Source organism: Hemiscyllium ocellatum, chromosome 8 (assembly GCF_020745735.1).
Source record: "Hemiscyllium ocellatum isolate sHemOce1 chromosome 8, sHemOce1.pat.X.cur, whole genome shotgun sequence".
Taxonomy (NCBI): Eukaryota; Metazoa; Chordata; class Chondrichthyes; order Orectolobiformes; family Hemiscylliidae; genus Hemiscyllium; species Hemiscyllium ocellatum.
In genome coordinates this window covers 88,097,398-88,115,459 of record NC_083408.1, presented here as the reverse complement: position 1 = coordinate 88,115,459, position 18,062 = coordinate 88,097,398, and the positions used below count along the sequence as shown (strand labels likewise).

The 18,062-nt window shown below is 39.5% G+C and overlaps 1 protein-coding gene across 2 annotated transcripts in view; it reads right to left on the bottom strand.

The window, feature by feature from the left end:
- The window catches only part of prkcha (protein kinase C, eta, a), a 230,435-nt gene that overhangs the window by 54,647 nt on the left and 157,726 nt on the right, over nt 1–18,062 (bottom strand). For both annotated transcript variants that reach the window (XM_060829335.1, XM_060829336.1), the window contains exon 10: nt 4,827–4,981. In XM_060829335.1, coding sequence (XP_060685318.1) covers nt 4,827–4,981 — 155 coding nt within the window. The remainder of the gene's footprint in view (nt 1–4,826; nt 4,982–18,062) is intronic.

The following is an 18,062-nucleotide window of genomic DNA, read 5'->3' as shown; positions in this document are numbered from 1 at the left end:
TGTACTCAATACTCTGATCAATACAGGAAAGCAGACCAAATGGATTCTTCACTATCCTATCTACCTGCAACTCCACTTTCAAGGAGTGTGAACCTGCACTCCAAGGTCTCTTTGTTCAGCAACATTCTCAAGGACCTTATCATTCAGAGTATGGGAGGTCATGTTGTGGATTGGTTAGGCCACGGTTGGAATATTTCGTGCAATTCTGGCCTCCTTTCTAATGGAAGGATATTGTGAAACTTGAAAGGGTTCAGAAAAGATTTACAAGGATATTGCTAGGGTTGGAGGATTTGAGCTATAGAGAGAGGCTGAATAAGCTGGGACTGTTTTCCCTGGAGTGTCGGAGGCTGAGGGGTGACCTTATAGAGGTTTATAAAATCATGAGGGGAATGGATAGGATAATTAGACAAAGTCTTCTCCCTGGGGTCGGGGGAGTCCAGAACTAGAGGGCATAGGTTTAGGGTGAGAGGGGAAAGATACGAAAAAGCCTGAGAGTCAATTCTTCAATGCAGAGGGTGGTACGTGTATGGAATGAACTGCCAGAGGAAGTAGTGGAGGGTGGTATGATTGCAACATTTAAAAGGCATCTAGATGGGTATATGAAAAGGAAGGGTTTAGAGGGTTTTGGGCTGGGTGTTGGCAGATGAGACTAGATTGGTTTGGGATATCCGATTGGCGTGGACGAGTTGGACTAAAGGGTCTGTTTCCATGCTGTATGTCTCTATGACTCTATGACAATGGATTCATGGTCGTAATTAGACTCTTAATTCCAGATTTTTAATTAAATTCAAATTCCACCATCTGCTATAGTGGGATTCAAACCCAAGTCCCCAGAACATTACCTGGGTCTCTGGATTAACAGTCCAGCGATAAAACCACTAGGCCATTGCCTCCCTCTCAAGCTATTTCAAACATCAAGATTTGAAGCTGTGTCCCATGTGGTATAGGTTTGACTCCAAAAGAGTGTTATATTCCCAATGTAGCTTTTTTTTTGTTATTTTCTGAAACATAAGACATTGATTGGGAATAACATAGTAGTGAAGAATCTAATGGGCATTTATACAGCTAATCATTATGTACAAACATTACATTCCCCAGGCACATAAATTTCTGGGCTAAGATTAAGCTGTTAGGTTATAACAGCGTAGCATTCTTCAAGTACAGCGTAATGCTTCAGATGATTCAAGCTAAGGTGGAACATGAAATCTTCATACCCTCAGATCACAGGCTACGATACAGTTAGGACATCATGAATAAGTCTTTGAAGTGAAGACCATCAGTGAGGGAGAAAATCACATCCAGATCATTAGGCCTGGATTACTGGTCTAGTGACATTACCAATAGGCCACAGTATCCCCAAAAGCTGCTTTTCAGACCTTAATGAAAGTATAATTGGTTAGATGTTTAAAAACACCAGGTTCAGGCTATTGTAATGGTTCCTATGATTCATCAGTCACACAACATATGTGAAAGAAAACCAATTGGATGAGGGCACTAGTTACTCCTAAAGCCATGTCCCAGCTCATTTAAGTACATGCAGAGGATTGGAGATAAATCGAAACATAGAGTCTGAGAGTTTTTTTTAAGAAAGCTGAGGCTTAACCAGCAAACACAACATTCTAAATTCTTATACTATCTGATCACTGTCAAAGGCTTGCACATAAACATATCTGGCTGCTCCTGAATTAAGTACAATCAATGATGATGATGATGGAAATGGCCTACTCCATGTCATATTCTAACAAGTACTGCACTGTAGCAGTTGAGTCACCAAAATTAGTCTCAATGCTCAGTGACAATGGAAGGGGAAAATCTGTCAATATTCTCTTTCCAGTGTCTAGGCTGGAAGGTACATGGGTGTAGCTACTAGCCATGGAGAGGTCCAGGCTCTGATCCACTGCTTCCTATGCTCAAGTTGTCAGCATGTCAGCTGACACTTGCAAAACAGTCACATCACACTTGTTGGAATCTATGAGCTGTATGACAGAATGGAGACCATCAGGAGAAGGGAGGAGAACTGGGGAACAATGAAAGTCAATTCACTCTAAGCTACTTTAAACTGATCACAATTTAATCTTGGTTCCGAAGAAGGGTCACTGGACACAAAATGTTAACTCTGCTTCCTCTCCACAGGTGCTGCCAGGGCAGTTGAATTTCTCCAGCAATTACTGCTTTTGTTTCAGATTTCCAACCTCTGCAGTTCTTTGTTTTATTTCACTGTTTAATATCACTGAGGTAGCAATATAAATGTGAAGTTTCTAGTCTGATCATTTAGCAAATGTGCAAGGACTGTAACAAACACTATATTGGACAAACAGGCAGAAAACTAGCCACCAGGATACATGAACATCAACTAGTCGCAAAATGACATGACCCCCTCTGACTAGTATTCTTACATACAGATAAGGAAGGACACCACTTCGACTGGGACAACACATCCATCTCAGGACAAGCCAAACAGACACACGCACAAGAATTCCTAGAGCCATGGCATTCCAATCAGAACTGAAAATGTGTTGCTGGAAAAGCGCAGCAGGTCAGGCAGCATCCAAAGAGCAGGAGAATCGATGTTTCGGGCATGAGCTCTTCTTCAGGAATGTGAAGAACTCTAATCAGAACTCTATCAACAAACACAGAATTAGACCACATCTATCACCCCCTAAGAAAAAGAACAGGAAATGACATCACCACAGGAAATGACTTCACTAACCTAAAGAAACCCAAACATATAATTAGAAAGCAGGAATCATGTATACTGCTTTGCCTGAGACCCACTGAAGATGTTACCTTGTAGGGTGATGAAACATCTGGAAATTAACCTTCCAGCTCAGCGAGCAAACCTACATCCAGAGCCTCAACCTGAGCTATAAATCTTCTCAAAACTTGCTAATGTTTCAAATGGAATAAGCTCCAAAGGTGTGACAATTGACTGTCATCATCATTTCTACACATTTCATCTGGAAACCTTTTCTGAAATGAGGCTGTGTTAGATCCAACATAAATGAAAATATTATAAAGATCAGAAACAATAAAAACTCAAGTGTTCAGAACCAATAACACTAGATAGCTGCAGCTGAAAATGTGTTGCTGGTTAAAGCACAGCAGGTTAGGCAGCATCCAAGGAACAGGAAATTCGACGTTTCGGGCCAGAGCCCTTCATCAGGGCTCTGGCCCGAAACGTCAAATTTCCTGTTCCTTGGATGCTGCCTAACCTGCTGTGCTTTAACCAGCAACACATTTTCAGCTGTGATCTCCAGCATCTGCAGACCTCACTTTTTACACTAGATAGCCTGCAGTCAGTGACAGCAGCATTCAGCTGATAAAGCTGTCACAAGATCCAAATTAACTCATGCAAAATGTTTGCAATCGTTGCATCATCAGCCCAATATTCATCTATTGGAGCTGATGTACTCTGTATGTTGCACATTCACAGGTGACTTTTGACACTTTGATTTATAGAATCTGTTCAGTAGCCAGACCAATTACAAATGGTTTGTGGTGTAATGAGCATTCAGTGGTTTCTGGATCTCTCTCGTGACAGACAGATTTACAAGAAGTTGCTGGGTGGCCTGTGATGAGCATGTGTACAGAATGGATCTTTGTGCATGGCAATAAAAAAACATTTCTTGTTGGAGAAACCTATTGCCAAAAATAGTACTACCTATATTCAATTTACTTACAAACAAATCCCACTGGACATGAAATACAGAGAGCCCATTATAAAGAGAGGAAGAAAGGGAGGAGCAAATTGTTGACATTAAATAGAAGTATCAGACTTCTATAATGGCTAACCTTCAGACTATCAAGTTACATTCACAAAGGTGCTGATTCATGGTGCACAAATATTTCAGCAGGTATCGTGAATTCATTGAGAAAACCTTGAACTGAATCACCATTGGATGTGTTTAGCTATGTATTTGTAACAAAGGGCAAAATCCCAATGCGAAAATGTACTAAATTCACTTTTCAAATTTGACTAACCACTCTGCACATATCCATTGAACACATTTATTATCTTTATGCAAATATTTACACGTTGACTGTTATTGCTATGTTGTAGTGGCATATCCAACTAGCAACCAGGTGATGCCATTGCACATGCCAGTTACCAGAAATTGTAACATTTAAATCATTCATTCCTCTAACTGACTCAAGTAATCTCCGGCTTTCATAAATCATATACATGGAAAGTGATTCATCACAGCACAAACATGTCAGAACAAATCCCACAATGTCAACCTATCATTACAAGTTCCCATTAGCTTCTCCCATTTTCGTCAGTGGAATTTATATTCAAGTGTTTTACAGTAACAGAAATTATCAACTGATTCCTGTCACAGTTTAGCTTACAGTTAGCAAACATTCCGCTCCACTCCACTCACCAGCACATTTAAAACGAGGCATCTAACTGAAAATCTGGTGAACAATGTGAAGCAAAATGTTGACCAACTGTGAATGTAAAATATTAAACATCCTTTTCAGTGGAAAGATGCTGCTGATTAAAATTAAAGTTCAGTGAATAAAACACGTGAATCTAATTTTGAACATGAGCAGTCACAGCTACCAAGCATTCTTAAAGTTTGATAAACAATACAGCTCTATTCCAGGTAGGTAAACCTAGCACATCCTCTTCACAACAGAGAGAAACACTGTAGGTTTGAAATGTTTTAGTAAAGAATTAACACAAAAAATACTGATTCACCACCTCCATTGCAAATTTCTGCTTTTCTATGTGATTGCCCATTGCAACCATGAGCTCCTTTAAGCCATCTTGTACATCTTGCAATGATGGTGTTTGGTCACAAAGATACATGTTGCATCCTTACCTGTATATAACTCTCTTGCTGTGCAGAAAGATCAGGGCTGATGTTATTTCTGCAGCATAGAATTGGGCACGGACTTCATCGAATTTTCGTACTTGTTGAATTTGGAACATCAAATCTCCTCCATTTACATACTCCATCACAAAAAACATCCGATCCTGCAAGAGAAATGTACATTATCACTAAATCTATAAATCAGTGAATAAAAGATGAGGATTACACATGCTATAAATGGAAACAACACAAGGGACAAAGTGAATAAAGGCAAGTCAACAAAAAGAAATGACTTCAGAATTACACAACAGTGTCTTACCTACAAAGTAAAATTATATTAATCTTTAGTGCCAGTGATGCACTGAACAAGAACAGTTCCTTAGGCTTTTCACCCATTTTATCAGGCCCAGTTCTCTTCCAGGATTGATTATATTGCTTACTTACCAAGACAGAAGTAAGCATTTTGACAGCAATGTTGCTTTGGAAGGTGCTTAAAGCCTAATATCAGCTTGGACAAGGGATTTTCCTACGATTCTTTCCAATTCATCAATGCTTAGAACACTTGATGAATTAATATCAGAAAAGATTCACAAGGACATTGTCAAGGTTAGAGGGTTTGAGCTATAGGGAACAACTGAATAGGCTGTGGATGTTTTCCCTGGAGCATTGGAGACTGAGGGGTGACCTTATAGATATTTTTAAAATCATGAGGGCCATAAATAGGGTGAATAAACAAGATCTTTTCCCCAGGGTGGGGGAGTCCAAAACGAGAGGGCGTAAGTTTAAGGTGAGAGAGGAAAATTTAAAAGGCACCTAAGGGGCAACTCTTTCATGCAGAGGGATGTATGTGTATGGAATGAACTGTCAGAGGATGCGGTGGAGGCTTGTACAAAGCACCATTTAAAAGGCATCTAGATGGGTATATGAATAGGAAGTATTTAGAGGGATATGGGCCAAATATTGGTAAATGGGATAGATTAACTTAGAATATCTAGTTGGCATGGACAAGTTGGACTGAAGGGTATCTCTGTGCTATACAACTCTGACTCTAATATCAAGCCAAAATCCCAAAATCAAAGAAGGAACATGATAAAGAAACATAACCTGACTTCTATGTATTATTCCAAGTGTGTTACATTGATTCACTATCACTTACAGATTAATTAATCGACCAGCATCTATATCAATAAAACAGATCTCCTTTCTTTGATCCAATGGATTAAATCATGACAATATTGTCATCTTTTTGTTTTATATCTTTGTAACAATTTGAAAGGTGAATGATCCTCATCACAAATGGGCTGGAATTCAAAAGTGAGCAACTGATATTTCAATGATATCGTGACTTTCTCTTAAGGACTCCATTGTTTTTATACATGAGACCTCAGGAAAGGTGCATTAACTTAAAGCTTAGAAGGGTGGAACAGTGGGAATATTTAATCTGTTTAAATAATTCACTGCAAGAATTAAAATGCTTTGGCAATTAAATATGGTTAAAATGAGAAGATGGTTGCCAATTATCTTAATTAGTTGTCTAATATTAGTGTGCAGCACAGTGGCTCAGTGGTTAGCACTGCTGCCTCACAGCACTAGAGATCCAGGTTTGATTCCCGCTTCAGGAATTCTCCCCTTGTCTGCATGGGCTTCCTCCCACAAGCCAAAGATGTGTAGGTTAGATGAATTGCCCATAGTGTTAAGGATGTGTAGGTTACGTGCATTTGTTAGAGGAAAATATAGAGTAATAGGGTAGGGGAATGGGTCTGGGCGGGTTACTTTTCAGGAGGTTGGTATGGACTTGTTGGGCCGAATGGCTTGTTTCCACACTATAGGGATTCTATGAACATCAAAAACCTTTCTTGGTCTTGTGGTTGTCCTGAAGTCAAAGGTAACATTACAATTTGTTCTGTTTTCTGTGATGCTTAAACAATGTGTGTAACATAATTCAGACAACATTTGAATAGTATGCATAAACTATATTCAGCATGCCACGGCAACAACATCTCTTTCATCCTAATCCAAAGGCAGATACTTTCAAGAATTTCTACCTGCTGTACCTAATTTGATTTTTACTCTATTTGACCCAACTTTAGTGTTTTAAAATTCTTCCTGCCATTTTTTTCTTAACCTTACCGTAGCCTAAAATTGCTCTGGCAACAGTTAGCACACTTCCAAATTTCAACTGTTGAATTAAAAGCTTTTTCTTTCCAACAATATTTTTCATGTCTCATCTTGTGAGAATCATTTGCTAGAGAGATGGGGAAACATATATGAAGATTTCATTTCAAATTGCTGGTCAAGCTCAGAGCAGAACCATGAGTTGTGCAAGAGGGATCGAGAGGTATTCTGCACTATCATATGTTTTTAACATCAATATCAAATGCGTCTTCTCAAATATCAAAGCAAAAGTCAATCCTCACCTTGTAAAGGGCTGATGCCTTGTACATTCGACACAAGGTGCCGCACCAATGTACAGGAACAGGACTCTTGTCCTAGGCCATGGACTAGCAGGTGATATTGGGGGTAGGGGGAATAGCATGTCACAGTGGAGTCCAATTCCATTCATTAAATCACCTTCTAGGAATCATTCATACCATACACGTTTCATATTAGAACATAGATACTGCCAGCAAGCGTTCCAGATAAGAATCAGGAATGCAAACTTTGGACAATTATTCTTTTTTAATAAAATGGTGAAAAGTTTAACAGGATCATGTAGGCTCAGCACAGGCCAGATATGGTGCCTGGATATTCAGCGTTTGGATAACAGTTCTGGAGATTGACAAAGACAAATAGCCTGACTCCAATGTACTGTTCTGAATGTGATACATGGATTCACTATCCTTGTAAAATAATTATTAAACCTATTAAATCTATATCAATAACACAGATCTTTTTTGATCCAATGGTTTAAATCATGACAATATTTTCATATCTTTGTTTTATATCTTCGTAACAGTTAGTAACCTGAAAAGTGAACAATCTTCATCACAAGTGGGCTGGAATTCAAAAGTGAGTCTTGTCACCAGACTCAAAGCTTCAACTCTGTTTTCTCTCCACAAATGCTGTCAAATCTGCTGAGTTACTTCTGCACTTTGTTTTTGTGTGTAAAATGTTTTACAGTTGTTGTCTGTAGGAAATCCACTTCCCTACCACTAATTTGTTTCTGACTCTTTAATTGTGAAATTTGGGATTTATTTGGAACAGTTGCTCCAAAATCCCCTTAGGAATTGACTGCTGGGAAAACATAGTGCCAAAACACTCTGGTGCAAACTTTAAATTAAACACTTCATTTCATTTAAATTAGTGACTTTCTTCAACTTGTATCATCTCATGTTTATTATTCTTGGGAGGGCCAAAATTCCAAACTGTACATTAGATGAACATAAGGATTTGCTAGCATTTTATCAACCAGTAACTTTTACGAAAGTGTCTGGCAGCTATTCTGCATTACAAATGAGTTTTTACTTCGTGGCTATGGATGGTTGTTGCTTCTTCTTGCTTTCAAGAAGAAACAATCTTCAGATCCATGCAGTACCTAAGTTGTTCATATCCATTGTTCAACCCTGACCTGGAAGACACTAGGACAGTGACCAAACAATGTTGGTAATTGTATAAAATTGCAAAGGAGTTTTATGAGTGAAAGATGCAATCAACAAATGTCGTCAAAAATTTTGAATGAATTGAAAGTTTGTTGCTGTGCTAAGCTAAGTAATGCTGAGATGGTACAAATGGGCTGGGGAAGGATGAGGGGATAAAAATCAACTAACAAATTGATCACTATAAGACCATATGATGCAGGATCAGCAGTAGGCCATTCAGTCCATTGGATCTACTCTGTCATATAATGCGATCTTGGTTGATTTGATAATCCTCAACTCCACCTTCCTGCCTTATCCCAAACTTGAATACCTCAGCCGTGAATATATTTAAAGACCCAACCTTGATAGACCTCACCCTCACTTATTTTAAAGAAGAGTCTTTCTGATACCACAAAGGCCCTAAGTCCTCATTCAGGTGAGCAGGATTATGGAGTCAACTTCTGACCAGTAAAATTCTGACCACTCCCCTGCTCTGATCAGATTGGTCACCCTTAATACTAGCTATGGCAGGGCCATATTGGCTCCTGTTACGGTTAGTTGGTTGGTGGTTTATTGAGTTGCTGCAATCCATGTTGTGGATGGTAGAAATATCAGACACTGTGCGTATGAGTGTGATGGGGGGAGTGAATAATTAGTATAGATGATGGGGTGCCAATCAAGCACTGAAAGTTTGAGGTACAGCCAAATTTACTCAAGGTTATGGAGTTTGGTCTAATATTTGGCAGCAATCTAAGTAACCTAACAAGGAAAATTATTTATAAATGAGGATAAGTTGGGAAGTCAGGCATTAACATCAGAAGGGAGTATAACATAGGATTACTGCAGTTATGCTAGGTTCCTGTTTAACCCTGATGACTTCACATTCCCTATAGACTGGAACCCGACCTTCAGTTCCACTGATTGCACTAAATAATGCAAAGCATACATACAGACAGTGCTCATTGCTAATAGCCAGGCAAACTTGATCTCTCAGATCAACAAATAATGTCAGTGCCTTACTACTGGCAAACAGCCCAACCGACTGGGTTAAAAAACAAAAGGGCACAGTTCGTCTCTATTTACACAGGGAGACTGACTGATGCAGAATGAGCAGTGCACTGAAAAATTATACTGAGCGATGCAGCCAGTTTCTAATAACATGTGCAGCCAACGAGAAAGAATACAGCCTGTCTAATCTGCTTAGATTCTTAATTGTGTGTCCTTCCCCTTTTGAAAGGATGCAGTTTCCCATAACCCTCCCATGGTAATGATATAAATGTAACTGTCACTGGATGGTTATTCATCATTTAGGACAATACAAGGAGCTGACTCATTAACAGGAACCACTGTTCCCTTAGAGCACATCATCCAGCTACTGCTATATAAGCACTAACTAGATTTAAAATGAAGTGGAAATCAGTTGATATGATTAGAATTAAAACTTTAGTTTGAAAGACAAACCAAGGTGCTTCAATGTGACCAGTACTCTTGACCTTAATTGAATTAGACATTAATTTCAGATCAGTTTTAGCATGCCTCACTGAACAAGCAATTCACTTGGCCTTTTTTGAGAATGTAATCTTTCACAATGCTCTTTATTTCTGCAGCAATATACTGGGGAGTCATGCACAACAGCAGATGGATGGAAGAACATCCTTTATATTCCGACATTATTAACGAAAAATGACAGTTGAGGTTTCTGAATCTCAGCATCTCATCTTTTCTCAGTAAATATGGTGTGATCATGAATTTTTCCCTCCTCCTCTCTTCAGATCAACTAAATTCCTACTAGAAAGAGCAAACTGGCAGACATGGGGTGCTGAAGGTGAAATCAGGATTTCTCAAAGCATTTTAAAGCAAATCAAATGTATTTGAAGTCACGTTGACCAATGGGTGAAAAGGCAGCAGTCAAACTGCACCCAGTAAAAACAAAGAAACTTATTGCAAAGATTAGCAGAATTTTGCAAAGAGATTCTCAAACAGGTCTCAGGTACACATTCAGAATGGGAATGCAGGACAACCTGTCAAGAAGGTAGGGGCTGCATTACCGGCCATTGGCCAGATAAGAACCTCACTTGCCATTTTACCCTTGTAAATTGGGAACACTACTATTTCAATGCCAGTGTAGTTGAAGCTATTAAAACTTTGACAAATCATTCACAAATGATAAAGGAAAAAGCGATAGGGATGTCCAAATGATTTATGTTTTGGATTTATATTTCAGCCGGGGAATCTGGCGTGGTACATTGAGCCTGTATTTATTGTACAGTGCAACTTCCAAACTATTTTCAAAATAATGCATTTGCAGGAATTACAGATTAAATCAGCAACTGGAATCTGGATGCCTTGTACTTATTGTCTAAACTTGTATTGAGATTGAACCTTTCAATATTCTGTAAATGCTGTTCTGTTAAAATATATTAATTTCCCTTTCTGTCTCATGCACACATTTGAAAATTAGAACTGTGATCAGAAAGGACAGCTACTGGAGTTCAGATACAGGCTTAGCTGGTATTGTGTGTTCCAGTCAGTTATTTGGATAATCAATGACCTGTCACAATCTGATGACATTTTGAACCAGCCATTTTCATTTGAATGGAAAGCTAAAATATCCATAAACTGACCAGTGACTTCATGGACTCATGAGGCAAAATAAAGGCAAAATAGAATTATTCCAGATTGCTTTATATTTTATTTGCTTCTTTGATATCTATTTGACCATTTCTATTGTGTAAATATCATTCCACAAACGATCTGCTTCTTCCAAAGGTGACCCTATTGCCAAGATAGTGTAGTGTTAACAGTATATCGATAGGTTCCATTGCAGAGGATGATTCCATTCTGACATAATTATGTATTATTACAGTCATATGGTAAGGATCCGGTTGTCTTTTGTTTGGGAGCACTCTTGCCTCAAGTCAGAAAGCTGTATGCTCAATTCCCACTTTAGAACATGAGGAGAAAAATCAAAGCTGTCACTGCAGTTATTGAAGGCCAATACATAGGCACTTAAACTGGGCACTAGAAAGACTCTAAATGAGTCACAAATGACTATCCACCACCTGTCTCTGCATAAATGTCCCAGAACCAAAAAGTAACCAGGGAACCACAACGCCAGCTGATGTTTTTAACTCGCACCCACTTCTATTCTCTCCCCTGATGTGGGATCAAATTTAAAGTCAGATAATCATAAGACCATAAGACATAGGAGTGGAAGTAAGGCCATTCGGCCCATCGAGTCCACTCCGCATTCATTCATGGCTGATGGGCATTTCAACTTCACTTACCCGCATTCTCCCCGTAACCCTTAATTCCTTGTGACATCAAGAATTTATCAATTTCTGCCTTCAAGACATTTAGCGTCCCTGCCTCCACTGCACTCTGCGGCAATGAATTCCACAGGCCCACCACTCTCTGGCTGAAGAAATGTCTCCGCATTTCTGTTCTGAATTTACCCCCTCTAATTCTAAGGCTGTGTCCACGGGTCCTAGTCTCCTCGCCTAATGGAAACAATTTCCTAGTGTCCACCCTTTCCAAGCCATGTATTATCTTGTAAGTTTCTACTAGATCTCCCCTTAATCTTCTAAACTCCAATGAATACAATCCCAGGATCATCAGCTGTACCTCGTATGTTAGACCTACCATTCCAGGAATCATCCGTGTGAATCTCCGCTGGGCACGCTCCAGTGCCAGTATGTCCTTCCTGAGGTGTGGGGACCAAAACCGGACACAATACTCCAAATGGGGCCTAATCAGAGCTTTATAAAGTCTCAGTAGCACAACGGTACTTTTATATTCCAACCCTCTTGAGATAAATGACAACGTTGCATTTGCTTTCTTAATCACGGACTCGATCTGCATGTTTACCTTCAGAGAATCCTGGACTAGCACTCCCAGATCCCTTTGTACTTTTGCTTTACAAATTTTCTCACCGTTTAGAAAGTAGTCCATGCTTTTATTCTTTTTTCCAAAGTGCAAGACCTCGCATTTGCTCACATTGAATTCCATCAGCCATTTCCTGGACCATTCTCCCAAACTGTCTAGATCCTTCTGCAGCCTCCCCACTTCCTCAGTACTACCTGCCTGTCCACCTAACTTTGTATCATCGGCAAACTTCGCTAGAATGCCCCCAGTCCCTTCATCCAGATCATTAATATATAATGTGAACAGCTGCGGCCCCAACACTGAACCCTGCGGGACACCGCTCGTCACCGGCTGCCATTCCGAAAAAGAACCTTTTATCCCAACTCTCTGCCTTCTGTCAGACAGCCAATCCTCAATCCATCCCAGTAGCTCACCTCGAACACCATGGGCCCTAACCTTGCTCAGCAGCCTCCCGTGTGGCACCTTATCAAAGGCCTTTTGGAAGTCTAGAAAGACCACATCCACTGGGTTTCCCCGGTCTAACCTACTTGTCACCTCTTCAAAGAATTCCAACAGGTTTGTCAGGCACGATCTCCCCTTACTAAATCAGTTTCTAAATCTGTTGTATTCAGTGTATCATTTAAAGAGGGTGGGAAAGGATGGTGGTGGAGTTTAAGGGACCACAGGAAGAGGACTGATTGGTGAGAGGAAGAAATGTCAAGAGGTGTCAAATGAAGTAAGAGAGGAAACACAATTATTGAGCGGAGTAGAGACTGGGAGTGGAACTGCTGCATATAGCTCTCCTGCAACTTCTACATCAAAAACAGTCTGCAGCCTGCTCCCTGGAATAGAACCTTATGGCTCCCAACTGGACAAAAAGATGAAAATAACAGACCACAGCAGGAAATGGTGACAGATACAAATAAAATACAAGCAGGAAGAAGCAAAGGCAAGAAAGGAAAAACAGAATCAGACACAAAAAGATCTCAGTGCAAGGACGTAGGTTAATGTAGCAACAATTTCTTAAGACGTTCTTTTTGATGTTGTTCCAATAATGACAAAACATGTACTTACAAAACACCCTTACTGCAGAAAAGTGTATCAAATGAATGATGAAGGAGAAAGAGAGAGGATGCTGGGTCCATACAAAGGTGACAGAAAATTTGCCTGAAGGCATGGGTTTGAGAAGGGTTGAAAGGTAAGCAGGAAGGTACACAGTTGAAGGGGTTAAGGGAAAAAGGGAAATCATACAGAAGCCTGAAGATCAAAAAGCCAAACAAGAGTTAACAAAACCAACATTTAGTAGTCAACAACATCATGGAATTAATTGATTGTACTTTACATGCAAAATTTTTTAAAAAGACTTAGATTCATATAGTTCCTTCCATGACTTCATGGCATCACGAAATGCTTTACAACCAATGAATTACTTTTGACATAAATTGGAGGTGCGGTGTTGGACGGGGGGTGGACAAGGTTAAAAACATCACAACACCCGGTTCTAGTCCAACAGGTTTATTTGGAAGCACTAGCTTTTGGATGAAGGAGCAGCGCTCCGAAAGCCAGTGCTTCCAAATAAACCTGTTGGACTATAACCTGGTGTTGTGTGATTTTTAATTTTGACATAAAGTCGTTCTTGAAATATGGGAAATAGAGGCTAATTTGCACAAAGGAAGCTCCCATAAACAGCAATGTGATAATAATCAGAAAATCTATTTTGGTGAAGGCAGTTAAGGGGCAAATACTGACTAGACCACTGGAGATAACTCCTCTGCTCGTCTTCAAATAGTATAACGGATATTTTGGAACCATGTGAAAGGGCAGACGCAGCTATAGCTTAACATAAGGATGAAAAGTTTAACTTAAGGGTCTGCTCAGCAGTTCTGTTGGCAGATGGCTGGTATATGATGCAGAGTGATGCCTACAGCATAGATTCAATTCCTGCATCAACTGAGATGACCATAGAGCTCTTCTTCTCAATCTTCCCCCACTTAACCTGAGGTGTGGTGACCCTGAGGTAGAACCACCAACAGTTGTTTTTCTCTCTGTCTCTCTAATGCCCATGGTCTGGTAAGACTATGGTGATTTTACCTTTACCCTCAGTACAGCACTGAAATGCCAGCAAGCATTGTTATATTCAAGATCTGGAGTGGAGCTTGAACCCATAATTTTCTTACCCAGAAGTGAGAATGCTATTAGCTGAGCTACAGTTTTAGTACCTCTAGCTTTGTTAATTAAATGTTTCTTACAACTTTAATTATTCTGTACTAAAACTTTAATGTGTTTAGGCAGTTGCTACCTCTGAAACATTTGTCTCCATTATTATTAATAGAAACTGGTTAGTTAAGCCTGTTGTAGTGTATTTACTCCTTGCCATCACGGACTTTGCAGCATATTAAGTTTGCATCCTCCAATTTGAGACTCCTTTCACATTGCAGAAACATGCCAAAGCACTTTGCAGCTGATGAATTACTTTTGTAGTTCAGTCATTGTTGAAATGCCAGGAAACAAAGCAACAACATTGTGCATAGCAAGGAACCACAAACAACAGAGTATCAAGAAGATCATCTGCTTTGGTGCTGTTAGATAAAATGCAAAACAGGTCCTGCACTTCAAAAACCTCAATTCACATCTCAAACCGCCTCAAGCATTGCTTTTTTAAATAATGTTAAGATACATTTAAAGGGACAATATCCATTTTAAATGGGATCATATTGACTTCATGATATGTTTATCTATACTTATTGAAAAGCTTTTGCCTACAGATCCTGTCTCCCAGTGTGTTTCACCTTTGAATTATTCTTGACTTTGATTTCCCTACACTATTAGGCACAATGAGCAACCAATTCATTTTTTTTGAAAATGTAATTGCCCAACAGGTCAAATAAAATCCTCTATCTCCAACATGTAGTGCAAAAAACTCTTCTCTGTAGTTTGTTCTGACTATCCCAAGAGGTGCTGAGAATTAAGTCTGGCCGACTTATTCACCTCCACTATGCTTCTCCTGCTATCGGTTTTTAGAATTGATGGATATAGTTGTAGAATAGCAACCATTCGCACTTATACATTGGGATATGATATTACTTTAAAACAAAGAACCAGAGCTGAAAGCAGACATTAAGCACTGATACACAACTAGAGAAAATTACTAAAAGCATGGACAAAGTGGATGGTTTTGAGTGAGTAGAAAAGTTTAACAAGGGAGAAAAAACAGAGAAAGCATGGGAAATTTAACTTAAAAAAATACTGATCAGGAATAGCAAGTCATTCAGTTAGTCAATGCTGATATGCTCCTCAATTCTGTTAATATACCTGGTCTTCATATGACATGATGCACTTACTCAACAAAAATCTATTAACTTCAACTTGAAAGTAAATTGGAAAATTAAAAAAAGATAGGAATCAATTGAATTGCAGTTAGCATGGAGATTTGAGAACTTCTAGACAGGGATACTGGTTTATGGTGACTAAATAAAATCAAATTCTGATTTTATAAAATGATGTTCCAAGATTTTACTGTGCTTTCTGGGATTGCAACCTGCTCATTCCCTCTTGTTATTTTTGAAAATCTTATTTCCAAAATTCACACAGAAGGAAATCCACAGGGATGGAAAAGCAACTGCTTTTCTGCTGTAATAAGGTGACTGGTTTATATGAACTGAATGTATTGCAATAGGTTAATCTGGGAATGGCAGAGGGCAATCTGAATCATTTCCCCATGCAAAACCAAAAACCAAAGACACGTTTTCTCACTCTCTTTTTATCTATTCAGTCCTCTCTCTGCAGTCACCTCTGTCTCTCAGTCTGTTCGCCTCTCACGCTCTCTCTCAGACTCATTCACTTTCTCTTTATCTTTCCCTCTCTCTCTCTCTTTATCCTTCTTCCTCTTTCAGCATGTTTGGAAATGGACAAAAACATCCTGTTGTTTTCCCAACCAACTCATTTTTTAAAAATAAAGAAACCACATTGAGTATTTGTGTATTGTCATCATATCTATTCCACCCCCAATCATCACATGGTCCCTGTCACTCTGAATATTCCCTTAGGAGCAATGTAAATCTAAAAATAGAACAGACAGCAGTATTCCCAGTAATCCCAGACTAACACTAACACTAACACAGAAACCTCACAAAGCACACATATACACACACACAAACGCACACAGGCAATGCAGTACAGCACAGGAACAAGCTCTTTGGCCCACCAAGCGTGTGCTGATTCCTAACCGTATGTAGACCTGCTACTTATTATCCATGCACAGTATTTATCCCTCTGTTCACCTCCTGTTCATGTGTCAATTAGGATACGCCTTAAATGTTGCTAACATGCCTGTTTCAACACCGCAGTGCATTCCAGGCACCAACCAACTTCTGGGTGAAAGAATTTCCCCACAATTCTCCCCTAATCTTCTCCTTCTCATAACTTGAACCTGTGTATTCTTGTAGTTGAAGTTTCCACCCTGGGGAAAAGCCTTTGACTATCCACAAAACAAAAGCTAGCCCTGGAATGTGGATACTACTGGTTAGGCTGCACAGGAGGAGGATAGAACTATGGTTTGGAGATGCCGGTGTTGGACTGGGGGGTACAAAGTTAAAAATCACACAACACCAGGTTATAGTCCAACAGGTTTAATTGGAAGCACACTAGCTTTTGGAGCGACGCTCCTAATATAGTTCTATCTTCCACTCAGTCCAGAATCACTCAGAACTGATCCAGCAAGATTCAAATAAAAACTTTGTAACCCTCCTTGAAGCAAGTCATACTTCTCTATTCGTGCGAAGAGGCAAACAATAAAATGCCACGAATAAAACTTCCTTTTCAGTCAAGTAATAATACAAACAATTTGTATCTCGTCACCTTAAGGTACCCTTGCCTGCGTGTCGGGGAGGAGGTTTTGATACAGAATAGTCCAAACTTCATTTTTCTACTCACAGGGGAACCTGGAAGTAGCACTGGCTCCTGTTTTAGGAATATGTGCTGCCAGGAACTGACTACCATGGGCTACACTATGAAATATATATGATTATCATTTCTGAAAATGCTAAAACTGAGATTAGTTCAGTATATTAAAGGTTGCAGAATCAAGTAGAGGGAAGGAATTGATACAGAGATACACCATCCAACTAAGTTAAGGCAGATCAGGCTCAAGGGGCTGAATGGCCTACTCCTGTTCTGCAGTGTCTGAAGTAATTTCTCCTTCCTGAATCTGAAGGATCAGTTCTGATCCTAACATGAGGATGTATTTATACGAGAGCAAGGGAGAAAAATACACAAACAAAAAAAAGAGTGAGTATCGATCATTTGAGAAAACATCTACATTTCTCAGTAACCTGGACGCCATCCATTTTACACAGGAAAACCACCTCTCCTGACCAACTGCTAATCATTTCTAAGAAGGAAGTTTACCTTCGTCTTTCATGACATGTGAGAATCAGTGGAAAGGACAGAATTTATATCCTAATTAATCTTGAACTGATTACCTTGCCAGGTCATTGCAGAGGACAATAAAGAAGCAAACACATTATGGCATCATGTGTAGGCAAGACTGTATGAAGAACAATCAAGGACCAGATGAGTTTTTACAGCAACTGATGATAGTTTCTGCACGATTTTTGTTTTATTAATTCATGGATGGGGAAGTTGCTGGCTACTCCAGCATTCATTACCCATCCCTAATTGCCCAGTGACAGTCAAGAGTCAACCACACTGCTGTAGATCTGGAACCAAATGTAGGCTAAACGAGGTAAGGATGGCAGATTTCCCTCCTAAAGGACGTTAATGAACCAGATGGGTTTTGCTGACA